The 17,987-nt window shown below is 31.1% G+C and overlaps 1 protein-coding gene across 10 annotated transcripts in view; it reads right to left on the bottom strand.

Moving 5' to 3' along the window:
• Window positions 1-2,366: 2,366 nt before the first annotated feature.
• LOC132945932 (rho GTPase-activating protein 21-B) overlaps window positions 2,367-17,987 on the bottom strand; it is a 69,718-nt gene continuing 54,097 nt past the window's right edge. For 4 of the 10 annotated variants that reach the window (XM_061015766.1, XM_061015763.1, XM_061015760.1 and 1 more), the window contains 15 exons: window positions 16,264-16,362; window positions 15,712-15,841; window positions 15,168-15,260; window positions 9,181-9,292; window positions 8,853-8,957; window positions 7,810-8,061; window positions 7,221-7,511; window positions 7,046-7,134; window positions 6,702-6,957; window positions 6,423-6,638; window positions 6,028-6,342; window positions 5,626-5,965; window positions 5,378-5,563; window positions 3,309-3,508; window positions 2,367-3,245 (listed from right to left, as the gene is read on the bottom strand). In XM_061015766.1, the coding sequence (XP_060871749.1) occupies window positions 2,595-3,245; window positions 3,309-3,508; window positions 5,378-5,563; window positions 5,626-5,965; window positions 6,028-6,342; window positions 6,423-6,638; window positions 6,702-6,957; window positions 7,046-7,134; window positions 7,221-7,511; window positions 7,810-8,061; window positions 8,853-8,957; window positions 9,181-9,292; window positions 15,168-15,260; window positions 15,712-15,841; window positions 16,264-16,362 (3,335 nt within the window). In that variant the 3' untranslated portion in view covers window positions 2,367-2,594. Of the gene's footprint in view, window positions 3,246-3,308; window positions 3,509-4,937; window positions 5,041-5,377; window positions 5,564-5,625; window positions 5,966-6,027; window positions 6,343-6,422; window positions 6,639-6,701; window positions 6,958-7,045; window positions 7,135-7,220; window positions 7,512-7,809; window positions 8,062-8,852; window positions 8,958-9,180; window positions 9,293-15,167; window positions 15,261-15,711; window positions 15,842-16,263; window positions 16,363-17,987 lie in introns of those variants that run through there. The other 6 variants (XM_061015768.1, XM_061015767.1, XM_061015762.1 and 3 more) reach the window with 4 other exon arrangements.

The raw sequence follows: 17,987 nt of genomic DNA on the forward strand, positions 1-17,987 counted from the left end.
ATTATAAAATCAATGCCTATTACCTATATATTATATTTATTTTTATTTTTAGCATACATTACGGGCGTGAGCCCTATTTACATTTAATATTAATACAAGTAATTTATTACAATAGTGAGATATAACAGTGCAATTTACATAAATACACATATCCATAAATATACATAAATATTTGATTAGGTTTGTGAGACGGTAAAGGAGGGGTCGGAATTGGCAATAGACATACAGCGCCAAAGTGGTTTGTTTAAACCATAGTTAGTGGATGAGGTAATTATTAACAGGATATCCTGGGGATAGAAACATATCTATATGCTAAATGGTTGATAGATTTATATGGTGATCCTAGATCAGTGCTTGTTTTCTTTAGACTTTAAGAGTTTATGGAAAAAGTTTAAATGCTTAAATTTTAATACTATTATTAATATTTTTCAAATGTATATTAAAACATTAATGTACTATACATTTTAATAATTTATCTGTGTGAAATAGTACATGTAATTTTGGTATATACCTAATCTAGAAAAAACAATTAATAATTTTGATTAAGGGAGCCTTGACAGTTTTACATTAAATTTAAGGAGCCTCTTGACAAAAAAAAAATTGAGAAGCACTGTACTAGATTATACTGTAAAATATCTAAATATATATAACTAGCGGTCCCGGTAAATGATCAAGTTTGTAATGTTGCATTTCAATTTAAAAACTTCATATACATTTTTCACTGTTTATTTTTCTAACATAATTTGTAGTTATTGAAGAAAAATATAAACAACATTTTTGACAAAGGTTGGTTGCTCAATACACAGTCAAATATTAACCAAATATATCATAACGCATTATGTCAAAACAAGAATGACACATTCACTTGCAAAAGAAAAAAATTAGCAAGTTGCTAAAAACAAGAAAACACCAAAAAAACTAAACAATTTTTCAAAATTAGTTTGAAGTTTATAAGATGACTATTATTGAATAATATTATAATATAAATAATATACTTAATCATAAAATAAAATATGCAAAATATTTAGTTAGGGGAGATGATGGGAATACAACCCCCCACTCTCCAGAGGTTTAAGATTCTGAATGGGGCAATAAATGCATAGATGTGTTATCCAAAAGAATGTTTGTGCCCGGACCTATACGCAGTATACAGATTTTATTACTATACGATATTCATCTTTGAGAATAGTTTCTGATAGAAAAATTGAATCTAGTTTGTACTTTATTATTTTATACTTAAAAGTAAAATTGAGAATTCTCAGAAAACTTTTTAAAATAATTAACTTTTCTAAAGAATCGGGAAAAACAAAAAAAAAAAATTAAGGACAAACGGAAACTTTTACACAAAACCAGTTTTTGACCTAGCCGATTTTATTTTGGTTTTTTGGTTTAATTCAAACCGTAGTTACTTTAAATTTCCACCAATTATTGTTTATTTTATCATTTTCTATACATAATATATCTTAGTCTGTGCTAATAACCAATGACAAAAAAATTATAAATTAAAACTCTAGAACATATAAAATTTATGGGTTTTTAATTCTTTTTTCTTGTCCGAGGGCCGCCATTTAGTGACATCTGGTCTAGACTCTATGAGGTGTACATTTATAAATTGACTGGAAAAATGGTAGAGTATATAGATTTGATACACAGTAAAACTTAGAAATATATATTATGTATTATATACTAGAACATAGGTAAAAAATAAGTTAGAGCATATTCTTTTAAAAATGTATTATCCAACACTTTATTTTGTTTTAGTGGAACTCTTTATCATTAAAACTTACACATAAAAACAATATATATATAATATATAAAATTATATTGGTATAATTTAGTGACATTTTACATACATGTAATTTTTTTGCTTTTACGTATATTATATAAAAACGCTTTACAAATTTGAAAAAAGAGAAAACAAAAAAAAAAAATATATATAAAAACATAAAACGCACCATTTTTAAAAAAAAAAAAACAGTAACCAGTATACTTTGACAATACATAAATAAATATATAAGATTATTTACATTAATAACAGTTGTTTTTGCTTAAATTAAAATAATATAAAATTTAAATGCTCGGTGTATTATCCGTGTACTAAAATAAAAATAAATAATAATGTGATAGTTATTGTGAAAATTAACTTTTAAAGAATAATTATTTAAATAAAAATTCATTAAATATAATATGTATATTGTATATGTATGTCAGTGGTAATGTGACAAAATAATAATAATAAAAAAAAGTGAAAAAAAAATTAAACATAATAGTACTTTTTTTTACAATATTTCTACCTCAATGTTACAATGTTATTGCACCGTTTTTTTTTCATCAAAACAATATTGTCAAGAACTTTTAAATATATATTTATATATTATATTTTAAAAACAAATTATACTTCATCAAGACTATAAAACAATGTTGATATTTAAAAACATACCAAACTTTAAAGCATAATAGGGTAATTGACAACCTAGAAATGATAGGGATGAGCACAAGTTTTGAATGATGAAAACATGAGGGGAGGGTATGAGCACATTTAAGCGATAGGACAAATGAGATCAAAACAATTTTTTTAGAAAATACATTTACTGTCAAACATGTGACTCAAGAGGTACATTCAACAGTTTAGACACAAAGTTTGGGTCGGCCATGCTCCTGGGTCTAATACCTCTTTCTTTTATTCCATCCACAACACGAGCCCAACTAAGGTCTGGTGAACTGGTTCTTCTATCTTTGCAGCTTTTTTCTAATTCTTCTCTTTCCTTATTGTCCAACCATGTGATCTTATCAAAGTCCTTTGTACCACCCACTGTATGCCGCCTCTTGATGCTGCGATCAGTTGTAACACCGTTTTTACGTTTTTGGCGCGCTTCCTTATCGCGCAATGAACTACAGCGTCTAGACAATCCTTGTTTTCGCTTGTTCATGTTGCACTCGGTCTTCTCCGTCTTGGTGAGGGAGTCAGATCGCCGGTGTTTGGAAGCGTCACCGTTTTTTGTCAGCATCATTGCCTCAAACTTTGTGTATTTAGATATATATCTTTCGTGTTTATTCAGTGACTCACAACGACGTAGTTTTACATGATTTCCATAGTCTGGACGGTTTTCTTTTTGTTTCAATGATTCGGAACGACGCAGACGCACATTTGGGTTGGTGTTGATGTCTTGAAGACATTCAAAATTATCAATTTTTGAAGAATCTTTCATTGATTCACTAGTTGAATCTTTCATGGTTTCAATTTCCTGTAATACATAATGATAAAAATTATAATCAAGTCAATACAACAATCGTTAACATTTACTTACATGTTTTTCGGTTATATGCTGGCTGCGCCTTTCCAATGATCTATGTAAGCTTGGATCTCTGTAAGTCTGCACATCTGTTTGTTCATCACTTGATATAGCCACTGGCTGCTTCTCTTCAACATCCACAGAGTCACTGGGTATTAAAAGGGATTTAAGTTTTTTGTCAAAAGCGGAGGTCAGGCTCACCAATAAATCCCCTCCTGGAAAATCAAACACAAAACTGTCATGCAACACAAGGATAATGCTTAACACATAGCAGGTTCAGCAAACCATTCAATTATAATGTTAGATAGTCTACAACATTATGGTAACACACAGTTAAAACAACTATACATAACACTGAGAAAAAACCGTTTGTCAGCCATTACCATAGTTAAAATTAAAACCAAAAAGAATAACATTTACCCAAGTAAATATAAAATAAAAATAAAATTCACGAGCTATTAAATAATCAAGAGTGAAATTCTTTATATATATTTACTCAAAATGTCAGAAAGTAACTTAATTAAAAATGAATCCTCAAAATAGTCAAAATGAAAGTTTTAGCTAATTCGTTAGTGCATAAAAATAAAAGTAAAACCAATGTTTTTTTTATACGGTCAACATATTGCAGTAATTAAAATTTTCAATAATCACTTAAAACTATAACAGATGCCATTTGATTGATAAGAAAACATTGAGCAGATATACATTTGTTGTAGTTAAAAGAGGAGTGCAAGTCGCCTATTCAATAGTCATGTATTCAAAAATTAATTTTTTTAAATTTAAAAACGAAATTGATGATTATATTTTAATATTATGTTTCAGGTGTATTTAAATTCATTCAATTAGTACAAAAAGTGCAAAATGAAATATAATTAGCAACTAAACAGCTAATATCATGAAGGACTTTAAAATGATAAAAAAAGAATGTTGATATACAAAATAAATACACCGCTTAAATGTATTCAACACATATTATGAGTTACATATATTATTACTATTAGCATGACATGCAAATTTATTAGCCTTACAATTAGATTTTTGAAATCCCAGTTAGTGGACTAATGATACTATCTAAACCCTCTGATTCTCGAAGAGTTTTAGAAGCGCGCGGGGTAAACAAGCTTGTTGAGCCCAGACTATATCATCAAGGATTAGGTAGCCAGTAATTAGCCAGGTAGGTGTATGATATTTTTATCGTATTTGCTTATTGTGGTGTGGCATGGATTGTAAATTAAATGTAAATATTCAGTTTAAAACAAAATAAATAAATAAAAGAAATTTCTTAAATTTAAACTTATCTTTAATTATTATTTTTTTTTTTTTTATTAGGGTTAAGGCTCTTTAATTATTCTATATGAATTTAACATAACAATTTAAAAAAAATAGTCAACTAGCCCAGCCATTAATTTAATATATATATCTAAATGATTTTATGTGAGTAATAATTATATTATATTAGTCTTAGTTTTTAAAATCAAAGAAATGTGAAGACGTATTTAAAAATAAAATAGTACCTAGTTGGTAAATAATAATAAAATTAAGTGATATTTAAAAAATAGCAAGTAAATAAAAGCAGAAAATTAGTAGAAAAAAAAGCAAAACCATGTTAATTGATCAAGTCATTTGAGCTAAATGTATAAGAACCTTTCAGGTTGGTAGTAGTAGTAATGCGGATACTGGTTAAGGGACGTGCCAAAAACCCATCCTTGTCGTTTGTTACTTAAGTGCTGATGTATGTTACCATTTGCTGTAAATTTTGTCAATGAATCTCAAACAAAAATGATTGAGCCGGACGTGCGGTGCACGCGATCGGTAAATTACTTTAAGATTACGCAATAGTAAACCTATTTCAGTGTACACAAAGCACAACACTTTTTTTATGTGATAATTTAAAAATTATAATTATTCCCATTATTATTACCACTTTTCTTAACACATTTTGGTTATTGAATAATGATTTAATATACATATTTAAAAATAATATTTTATGCAATACGGAAACTACTAATTTTGAACAACAGTTTTATAATTATAATTACTATTGCGAACTCTGTAACATAGACCTAATAAAAACTTATTTTTACCTTCATCTGATGCGTGACTTATAGGACGTTCATTGGATATTCTTAAACCATCACTGAGTGAATCTACTGACCATTCATCAGTACTCTCAATACTAGTTTTTAATCGTTTCTGATTATTTTTTAAGTCTGAGTCATTTGATTGTTCATTAGTTCCATTGGTTGTTCCTTTGGATACTTTGACCATGACTTATGGGAAAAAATTACAAAATTAACAAAATAATGATTAAATTCTACTAAGAAATATTTACCTGGTGAATAATCTTTAGCTAGCATTAATGCTTCGTTTGCTTGAGTAACAGGCTCGTCAAGTCCAAAATACTCTCTTCTTCTTTGACCTCTATTAATTTCTCTTTGAAGCATTGCTTTTGTTTCCTGTTCAAATCGTCGTATTCTTTCTTGAGTAGTTTCAGCTAAGTTGACATAAGTCTTAATAGGGGGAGCACCATCGTTACTTTGTGGTGGTAAATCTAAACTTTGATCATTAGTTGTTAGGTGATCAAGACTGTCTTCAGATTCATTGAGGCTAGTACTTGAAACGGTCTCTGAACTGGCTTTTGAGCTGTTCAATTTATCTTTGTTAGACACATCCTACAATGTAAAAATGAAGTATTATTAACAGTTTTATAAAATGTATAGTTTCATTGCCATACGTGTTTAATATCAGATGCACTTGGAAGTACACTAATATGAGGAACTATATTATTGGTTACGTTGGTACGAGACTTTCGTGATGTATTTGAATTTTTGCCAGTAGCTCGATGCATTTTGCGATTAGCTGCAGCAACAATATTGGTCACAAGGTCTTTGGCCATAAATGGCGTGTACTGATTGCCAGAAACTTTGTTGATGTTATCCAAAAGATTTTGATTTGGAGCAGTTTGTTCAATTTCTGGAACTTGTCCACAATTTTCAGGTATGGATGCTGTAAGATCTACCACATCTCCGTTGCCAAAACACCAATCAGCCTGTTATTGAAAAAAAAAAAAATAAGTAAAAAAAAAAATAATAAAAATAATTATTCTTTATTCATAGGTATTATTATTACTTGTAATATTAGCGATTCCACAATGCGGCACTGATGACTCATATCTGTGACCATAGTAACCATGTTATCATCAGCAGAATGAACTAGAGTAGGGCCAAACACAATAGCCAAGTTACGTGCTTCCATTTTGTTGACCCCGCTATGATGAACAACTTTCTTGAGGTGCATCAGCAAATACCTTAAAGTCTCAAAATGGTGGTCTGGCAGTTTATGAACCTAGAGTACAAATAAAAATTACCAACTTTTCTTTTAAAATGTAAATAACTTATTTTTACTTACTAGTTCACGCAATTTAACCATTCGTTGAACAGGATCATCAATTTTATCAGCCTCGATGAAGTGTGGATACATTTCAGTTGTTAGTAGAGCATCGGGAAGTCTTCTAAAGAATGATTTTAATAGGCTAGAGATTACATTAACATCTGTCCACCGGGGATCTCGTTGTAGAAGTTTAAGGGCCATATCTGGGGTTTCCATACCACCGTTGTTGACCGCTTCTGTTAGTGAAGTAATAGCAGCCGTATTACCAGGTACTCTAAAAGTTTAAACATAATGAAATATAATATTTAAATAGGTAACAATAGATATGCATTAAAATTTGTAGTGAAAAAAAAATTACATACCTGTATATGCCGATGATATCTAACCCTTTTTCTTCAACGATTGATGTGCATACTTCTACTATTAATGGTACAAACTCGGAACGCGTCGACTGCGGAATAAAACAACCATTGAAAATGTATTAAGTATAATATTTTTAAAAACATAGTTGGAAAAAATTATTCCGTCGCGTCTTACCGGCGGACAAAGTTCCAGAGGTATGCCGATTGCAGTGCCCGGGGGTGGCGGTAGTGTGGGCATAATCGGTGATACCGGCGACCCCGATCCTTGCTGTATTTTTTTTAATTGTTTGGCCATTCGATTTTTCCAAGTATTGGTAGATTTAGGAGATTGTGGCTGTGATACTTGGCACGGGCTGCGGTCCGGTTTTCGCGTCTTAGTGATTGGAGAATCACCGGTGGGCGAACGGTTTCTGAACGTACCTAACTTACGCATGCCCTTAGTATTGCCAGGCGAGATGCTCAAACACTGAAAAACAAAACCAATAATCAGGACAGTTGACATTTTCGGTATATTTGAAATTCACTAGTATCATTATTCAGTATTTCCTGATAGTATATTGACATAGTGACCTACCTAACGAAAGATACCACCGAAGACTACGCTCGTAACGTATGTACTGGTATGTAAAATTTAAATACTGCCAGTTTCAGTAGTAATATACAATAAAAACATTAAAAACACATTACATTATTGTAACTATCTAACAACGAGCGAGACTGGGGTGGGTGACACACTGACACTATGTGTTACGAAATACACTTACTTCTTCTGCAGACAGAGGTGCCTGTGCCTCGAGAGCTTGTTCCTGCAATGCTTTCAACCAGCGCACCATGGACGAAGTGTCGTCGGCTTGAAGCAGTAGTTCAGTGCACCCCATGTCGGCGACGCTGGAGCAAAGTCGCATCACGTGCTTCCTCTTGGTGTAGTCGTGAGCCACGTCCGTAGTGGACGTTCTAAGGTTGATACGATCGCAGGACACGTTCACGTCATCCGACTTTTCAAGAGTTGCGGGCGTCTATAAAAAAAAACAAAGAAGGAATAAAAAAAAACTCTAATGTACCTTTGTAGAAACCATTGTTTTTTTTTATTTGTATATATGTAGTAGTCCAGCGTAATGAAATTCAATGAGAATTATTAGTGCCTATAAATATAACGCTTATAACTTATAAGTACATAATGTATGGACATACCCAAGAACCGGTAGACGACCACCGTTTTAGTCGAGGATGTTTCGATGCCCGGAACCACACGGGCATACAAGAATACCTAAGACGGCGGTCCGGGGAACAGAATCGATTCATTTTTAGTTTCGGAAAAACCGCGGTGTAAGATAATAATTAAATCGTGGGCTATAGGTACGACGTAACTGTCCAACGTTTGGACGCAAACTGTTACTGGTCAGATCACGGATGTGGAGGTTCTGTGGCAGGCGCGTGCCCCTATTGTCATGGGCAGTTGGGTACATAATCATTAATATATTATTCGTGGCGACGCGTGTGCACGAAGCGCAAAAAAAAAAACCGAAAACCCGATGGTTGTGTCTCTGTTCGGCGTTACGAAAGCTCTCGTGTAAACAATAACATTCGAAATTTTGGAGAAAGTGAAAGACAAAAATCAAAAGATAAATATCACGTTATAATGTAATGCACACACACAAGACATGATTTGGGGCTGAGAAGCGTGGACGCCGGACGATATATAATATATTATATATCGTGGGCATAGTTTTCTTCGATCGGGTAAAAAATTCGTAACAATGAATTCCGCATTGAAAAAAATCAAGGTTTTATGTATAGGTATACTTACGTCGGTCGAAATGTTAGGTATAGACTCTCGTTTTTCTTTGTACAGACACAACGTCTGTCCGCGTACAACGGCCCACACCGGTTTCCACGACCGATCGCATGCTTTCTGTAAACACAATAATATAATAATATGCGATATTATATTATACACTACAGCTGAGTAATATTATATTATACACGCCCTGAATGAGCAAAGATGTGTTTTTTTTATATTTTATTTATCGTCTTATCGATTATGATATGTATTAACAAATACGTAAAGTCGTATTATATAGACACTTGGTTACAATAAGATATTATGTATGGTACACGACGGACGATAATATTACCTTGCCATCGATCTGTATCACTTTGCACAGCAACGATCCTTCTTTGACGACGCGACTGTTGCCGAGGTCCTGGAACGGCGGGCCATTTTTCTTCGTTCCCAGTATGCTACTGCTGCACAAACACCGTTTAGAAGGTACGTATTAGTATATATATATAATATTAAATACGGTTTGAGTTATATAATATATATATGCGTCGTATACGGTCAGTAAAACGTTCATAAAAGCAATTCAAATTGTTTTATACAATAACTGCACGCACTATATTATTATGTCTAGTAATCAACACGGATACACGATTATTATTAAATATATGAAATTATATTTAATATTACATATTAATATTAAATTATATACATATTATACTATTTAGTAGTGAAGTGTATCGTATAATATACGGACATCCGCTAATTCTTTGTAGGTACTTAATGGAATGTATTATTTGTTTTGAATTTTTGATGTTTTCATCACATATTAAATATATATAAACACAATAATTTTTTTTGTATTTTAGCTCCTTTTAAGGTATTTATTAAGAAATTTGAAATTTTCCACTTTTTAAGATTTATGTTTATAACATTATTTTAAGGTAACATTTGGAAAATATAATACAAGGTTCCACATCAGTTATTCTTATGGCAACTCAAAAATATCGAAAATACATACACGTACAATTTTTTTTATAGAAATTTAACGTTTAACAAAATTGGATGTTTGTTGGACAATTTAGTTATTTTGTTGGAATTAAAAAAATAATAACCGTAGGGACTTGAAACTTCTACCTATATGTAGGCACAATATTGTTTTTTTAAATTATACACGATGACATTTTCAAAATATTATAAGATTATAAGATTATAAGATTGATATAAGATTCATTTCAAGCTACAATAACATATTCACGCACTTCTACGGTATACAACACGGTATTGACTATTGACTAGTTAATTTGAATAGACCTATATGATATAAAGATAACATGCGTTTTGTTTATAGCAAAAATTACTTCAATACAGTAGCATTTATTTTTTTTACTAATAGACAGATTAATTACTAAGAGTCATATAAATAAAAATTTTAAGATATTCTTAAAAATAGAGGCTGACATGCACCGTCTCCGCTAGGATATATTTTTCATTTACAATGATTTATCATTGAATTGAAATTTAACACATATATTATAATGTATAACCTAATGACCTAATCAATGGCGGATAGGTACACTCAAAATCTACTGTAAGTACCTACAGCAGAGTTCTCTGGTTTTTTTTTATTTTGGTATATATTACGAGTTACGACACTAAAGGTTAGACGCGTTATTAAATATTAATATTATAGTTATTAAAACGGCGGTTTTGGTGAGGGACACTAGACCCACTATATATGTAGTTACAACGATTACACTATACGCTGTACGATGGCAACTTTGGAGTGTTTTCTTTGAAAAAATAATTGATATGGTGCAAATATTGCGTCGTTGCTCGTACACGCTTCATACTGCACGTCGTTGTTTACATATATTATAATAAAAAACATGCATGTCGAACGGCAAACGAAAATATAAAAAATACGTTATTATTCATGAACTAAGTAACAGATGCATAGATAATGATGAAAGTAGTAATACATAATTCATGTAATGCGGGCTTCCGAACACCACTACCGCTGTGATGGTCGGTCGCGTGCCCGACATAACTATCAATCTAAACATCAATTAAAAAATTGGGAGGGGAGGGGATAATTTTGCTCGTAAACAGTTTTTAACGCGTCGCTGCGGGTAGGCAGGTATATAGGAACAGGCATATACAGTGTACACGAAAACATTCAATATTTCTGCATAATAATATAGTTGCTAAATTTCAATTTCTGGTTCAAAATTATTTTTAATTAAGTATATATTTTTATATAATATTAATTTTTATAGGCCTAAATAAAAATCCTCAAATTTTCACGATACACTTTTTGAAAAACACTGTTCTGTTGGTTGGTTGGTTTATTAGTATTTGTGTTTCAATATAAGTAATGAGGGATACCAATTTTCCTAATAATATTGGTTTTTGGCAATGAGTACCTACCGCGGATAAAATCAATAAAAGTGATTCAGTAGTGAGTAATTTATGAAAATCAGATTCAGAGTAAGAAACAATTATTGGTAATGAGCTGGTGAGAAACAACTTGTATAGCCGTATAGGCACATAATAAACGGGCATCATATAAATAAAGAAGATTACCAGACACAAAAGCGCGTAATGGTTTATAATAATAGCGTATAATTAGATATTATTTGTTTTTGTTTTTTTTTCAACGAACGTGGAAGAGTTAAAATAATAATAATATATCAAATTACACCAAGAGGGGAGCAACGCGCTCGCGAGAAATTGATAAAACGTCAAGAAAATAATATTGTTACCTAGATAACCAGTAGGAAATATTTAAAGCCTCAGAAGTAGTAGAATACAACCGTTGTTGACTACTGGTCTCAAACATCGCGTGCAAGACACAAGAATAAAACGTTGTTCAATAGAATTTTTGGAATGACAAGTGTACTCCAATATTTATAGTTTTGGACTTTAGGTTAGGGTTAGGACAAGTATTAAATAATATTATATACGTGTATCATACCTATATCTAGTATATGGATCGAAAAACGTTATGACGAACGACGAAATAATTCATAACAACAATTATGTTCATACATTATACCGTAAAGGACTATAGAATATTATAATAGTTTTAAAAAAATCGGAGAAGTCTGAGCGACAAAGCGGAGCGCTGTAGTAGAATCCGAGTGTTACCAATCCATACTCCCTAAATCGTCTTTGAATCAGATTATATAAGGAGTATGACGTTAAATTTGAAATAAACAATACATTTATTTTTAATTGCTGTAATAACAACTTATTGAGGGATCTTGTATCAATTTTTTGACTAATGTCTAGAAATTGTTCAGAAAAATGAAAAATATTTAAATCATAATATTATGCATAAAAGGAGGAGACTTTCAAGTATCTGCAGTCATTTGTATTTTAATACAACGAAAATCCAAAATCGATTCCGTCGAAAACCGATGTTGCGTAAATATACACGTTTTCCGTTGTTTATTTTTAGTTTTTTTCCAATTATTTTGAAATGCTTGGAAATTACTACGCACAAATTACATCTTATATATGCTACTAGATACCACCCTAAATATTGGAAATAAAGTATTTTTGCCGCAGTTATAAAAAGTGTCTTCAGAGTGACAGAGTTAGACAAGTTTCACGAAACATACAAAAAAAATAAAATAATTTTACCTATTGTAAAATCAATATATTTATTGATTCGCTCAGAATTTAAAATGTAAATAATACTAAATACCTCTTATTATGGTGTACCCGGTTTAGGGAAATATTTGTGGTAATGTTATACTCCGTTACATAAACCATTTGATTTGTCAACTTGAAAACATACAAAAATAATCGATAATGTGTTTTTTTTTTTTGTCAATGGGGCCCGAACAACAAATATAGGATTTATGGTATAATAATAAATACTTCAAAACTAATAGAGCCCAAGGACTCGCGAGTATTAATTACTGTAGTCCTTGGCGATGCGTGATTAATAAAAACTAGGACACTATTATAGTTTTTATTCGCTATAATATACAAAATGTATACAATATACGCTATTATATAATAATACCATCGTCGACTTACGAAAAATCGATGTATACAATATCTGTATCGCGATACGTGCCGTTATCTTTACGATAATAATTCCTTAAAAAACACATTTTTTCCAGAATTTATAACATTGACGAACTACGAACATATATTTGAATTTTTCTAGAAAGATGTCTGATATCTTGTATATAAGATTACTGTAAAGGCGGCGCGGCGGTAGGGTCTGATGTTGTGTGTCCGTAGCAAACGACGCGAATGAAACGAAATAGTTATGGAAAACAGTTGTGACGAATGAAAAAAATTGTTCGATGAGGACTTGAGGAATCCGAATCTAACAAAATGGATCGTGTTTCAACAAGCCGGTTTTTGGTTATTTATCAACTATCTACATAAAAAAAAACCATTGTCTCCAAAGAGTTAATTTTTTACTCCATATAAACGACTTTTTTATCTTAATTATTTTAATTAGATCTTTTGCTGCGAGACACATATATTATACATAAATAATGATACTATATATGTATGTATAAAATATGTTTATTGACAAATAGTCATATATAGATAAACGCGTTTAGAAAAACGTTTTCAGAAATTCAGAATTGTATTAGAAAAAAATTGTTTTACGTCGACAGGCCTATGTTAATAAGGGTGGCCTTGAACACATATCATCCATTATCAAACTTGTACGTACACGATTGAGGATGACAATAAATTGTTATAATCATGCAGAGATTTGAAAATATTATAGTAAACAAAAGTACTAATATATATTATATATACACAAGTACTTATACCTTTTGGCTATCATATGATTGATTTTTCACGATTTAGCCAAATACATAACGTATATAAAATGTATACCGTCACTACAATTAATTGATTTGTGTGCGTGGACGCATCTTTATTCTTTAGTACAAGCTTTATTACCCGGAAATACACAAAAAAAATATGAAAAATAAAATTAATAGGAATTTAAAAAAAATCAAAACCACCGTTACAAGCGAATATTTTTAATAGATCCTAATCATAAACGATGTATAACTATACAGGAATATTCAACACAGGTTAGTAAAGTTTAACCGTAAATTAATTGTACCTACGAAATAGGCTGATAGATAATTACTTAAGATATTTCTAAAGTATATAGGTGATTCACCAGGAATTCTCAGGCTAACTTTTTCTTAAATAATTAATTACTTAGTTCAAATTCTTATTTTTGGAATTTATAAGTATAGTTATAGGTCATTTTTTCAAATAATTTAACTTGTATGCCATATAAGAAATGTCCTATAGGGATATAATTTATTTTTTCAAATGAAAGCCACATAGCTTTACAGTAAACTGTTAAACAGATAGTTTTTTTTATTAATTTTAATAAATTGAAGTTCCTATTACGAGAAGTACTTTGGTACTAAATTTGGGTAATTAAACTTTTATCTACTGTGATAACATAAGTTAAAAGATATGAAGGCTATGGCCAGCTATGGTAATTTTAAAAATACATATTATTTATAATAAATTTAATATATTTTAGCATTTTATAACTTGTTAAATTAATAATAAGTACAAGAGACAATATATTTTATAATTGATGTAAAACTATTAAAGTTTAATAATTATTATTTTGAAATTAATCAATCAATAAAAGATTTAGATGCAAAAAAGATGTTTAAAAAAAAAAGTGAAAATAGGCGGTTTTCATTTGAAAAAAAGAAAGTTCGTATGGACACAGCCACACAGGACACTCCTAAAATGATATAAAAATCCAAGTATGGTTCAGAAGTATACTAAAAATCAGAATTTTAATTTGATATTAATAAGTATAAAAGATGGATTGTTGAATAAGTATGCTTGGTGAAACACCTTGTAAAATATTATTATAGGTTTTGTAAAAATTACGCACTTCACGTTTGCGCGTAAAATATAATATTATATTACAAGCGCACACAAAACACGTACTAAATATATTACAAGACAACAATATTATAAATAATAAAACAAAATAGAAAAAATGGTAATACAAATGACATGTGGTCAGGTCGGACGACACTGATATCGAAATACTATCTACCTATATACAGGGAAATCTATATAATATGTGCAATCCAATAAAATAATAAAAACAGTAATTTAAATATCAACGAAGAGTCTACATGTAAGATAATATAATATGACACAGTATATCCACATATATAGATATTATATTAGATGGATAGACTGCAGATATTCCCGGAGAAATGTATATTCAGCAAAAACAGAGTTATTATTAACAGTGGTCACACAGAAACAAAATATAAAGAATAAGTCACAATATAATAGACGAACCCGCGGTCACAACTTGCGGCGGCATCTTCGAAAAGTCGCCGTAACCTTTGTATGTCACCCGGAAATAACGGTGCGCGCCATTTTTTTTGTACTCTGCACAGTATATTGTTACGTATTATACATCATTATTATAATATATTATATATATAATCTGTATTCCGACTAATGTGTTTTGCAAACAACAATAATATAAACAAATGTAATACATTATACATCGCAAGAACATTATATATATATACTTACGTATCAATATTCAATAGTATAAGTATAAATTAAAGTACCTTTACATAGTATATTTTAATATAGGTAATACAATATAAAAGTTGTAAAACCTATAGTATATAATGTTGTATTGGAGTGTATTCGACACACATTGTGTTGTTCCTGTGTGTTTGTGTGGAATGATAGAGAATACATAACGAGTAGGTATATAAGTATTTATAAAATATAATTATATACGTACAGACATATTATATTATATTATATTATATGATATAGGTAGTACTTGTATATAATCGTACTTGTAATAATTCATCAAACTTACTTCTGTGGGGCGACGACAATCGAGGTGGGCTCGGATTCGGATTCGGTGGTGGTGAGGTCGTCGACACTCATACGATCGCCCCAGGCCGTCGCTTGCAGGTATGATATCCGTCTGGTGGTCCTTTCTTCTTCTATACACAACAAAAGTTTATTATTACCATATAATATAATATTGGCTGTATAAATATTATATATGTCATGCGGAGAAGGTTAGGTCAGGTTTTCGGGTATAAATCAGAGATCTGCGAATTAAAAACCTATATTTTGGGTTTTTCTAACTCGATTGCAATTTGCAGCATCTCACTAGACAAAATAAATCTCAACACAAAATTCTAGTTCATACGATTTCTCTTGATGCATTTATGGCGTGTAATTTCAAGACTTAGGAGAAAAACCAATGTCGACGCGTCTTGAGATCGAGTTAGATAAACCACAAAACATAGGTTTTATTCGGTCATTCGATCCAAATCGAAACCTTGAAGGGATCATACTACGCAACTTAATAGAGTAAATTTCAAAAAGGATAGCGATAAAAAAGTAGAGTTCCCCTCACCATTATCAAAACTCGAGTTAGTCGGTCTCAACGTGATCATTTCACACGGTTTTTGAAGCTCGGCGGCTGCGGCCACAGTTTCCGTATCGTCTGAAGACACTACGGCAACAGAGAAATAAAGAAATTCGTCAGCGTCAGCATTAATTCAACGCGGAAATAGAGTATTGTATATTAAAGGTACATAATATTTTATATGTTCGATGTATGGTATATACCTATATAATAATCATACATAATCTGAACCAAAAAAAGCAGTGTTATTGTGAGTTTGTTGAATTGTTATTAGGTATCATCGATTATAATGATGTGTACAATATGTATAATATATTATATAGTATGTGCAGATGTCAGGTGCAAAACAAATCGCGGAAAACACTGCACAACTGCTGCAGCCGTGCGCATGCAAAATATGAAAACATACATATTAGTATGTACTATGTATTAAAGCAGCAGCGACAAGCTAAATATCGTATGCATATTACGTTTTATTTTTACTAATCCATTATAGGTAACTGTAAGCATACACCATTGCACTACACACTGAAGTAAGCGGGCTACGGGGGGGGGGGGGGGGGGGGAATCGATCGGTGTGACTGCAGTTTACTATAATATGTGTTAGTATACTATATGGTTTCAAAATTATGATTACACCGTAATTTATATTATACGTGACAACCAGTCCATATTATAGTGAGTACAAAGCACATAATATAATATCATTATAATAGATAATAATATTATTATACTATTATGATTATTGTTATTTGTTTTACGGACAATATTATAATATTTTAAATACGAATGACGTATCATGCGGAGCAATCACGGCCGGGCGGGCCGAGGGGGATTAATAATATATTTTACTAATATTTTTTTCTTTTCTTAAACGATTCAATATTCATATGACCGTGCACGAAGACGGACGAGATAATAAATATTTATATAATAACATGATAGTTTATACACACTGTAAATACAGTTTTTGTTTACATAATATATGTATAGAGATGCGCCTCTGAGGTGTACAGTTCGGAATCGACAACAAAGCGTCACTGACATTTTAATAGAACCGAATATTATAATGTTATAATATATAATTATGTCGCGTAACCGATAATTGTATTTCGGCTTTAAGGTGGGTTAACATTAGAACTGCATAAACGAATGCTACCGGACGAATTCGAAATTTCGAACGCTTTGATATCAGACCGTCCGCCTTTGAGGCGAAGGCTTTCGTTTGTGTTCGGCTAGACCGTCCACATTGGTTCGTTCGGTACTTTATTCGGTACCATTCGTTCGTGTTCGGGCTCTAATGTAAACCCATCTTTGTAATGATATCGCTTATGCAATTTGAGAGATTTTAGGTATGCTGTACCATACTACCATAACCGATTGCCGTAATAAATCTCGTATTGACGGACAAGAAAGAGAAAAGAAAATTTGAAGTGTTTAATAAAGACATCCAGCACTCAATTGATATTTCGACGGCAGCGATATAATAATCTCTATATTATTATACCTATTATAATAGCTGAAAATGCCTATGATTATACGACATTATATTATTATTTATTACGCGCGTATACACAATGCATGGCGATAAGTATACAGTTCTGCGATAAATCTTCCATGCACTTTGTTAATTTGGTGAAATTTTAATCATTTTTATCGTTATATATACATTATTTCATTATAGTATAAGCTTTCCCATCGCAATTATTGTA

The sequence above is a fragment of the Metopolophium dirhodum genome, chromosome 5 (genome assembly GCF_019925205.1).
Source record: "Metopolophium dirhodum isolate CAU chromosome 5, ASM1992520v1, whole genome shotgun sequence".
NCBI classification, from domain to species: Eukaryota; Metazoa; Arthropoda; class Insecta; order Hemiptera; family Aphididae; genus Metopolophium; species Metopolophium dirhodum.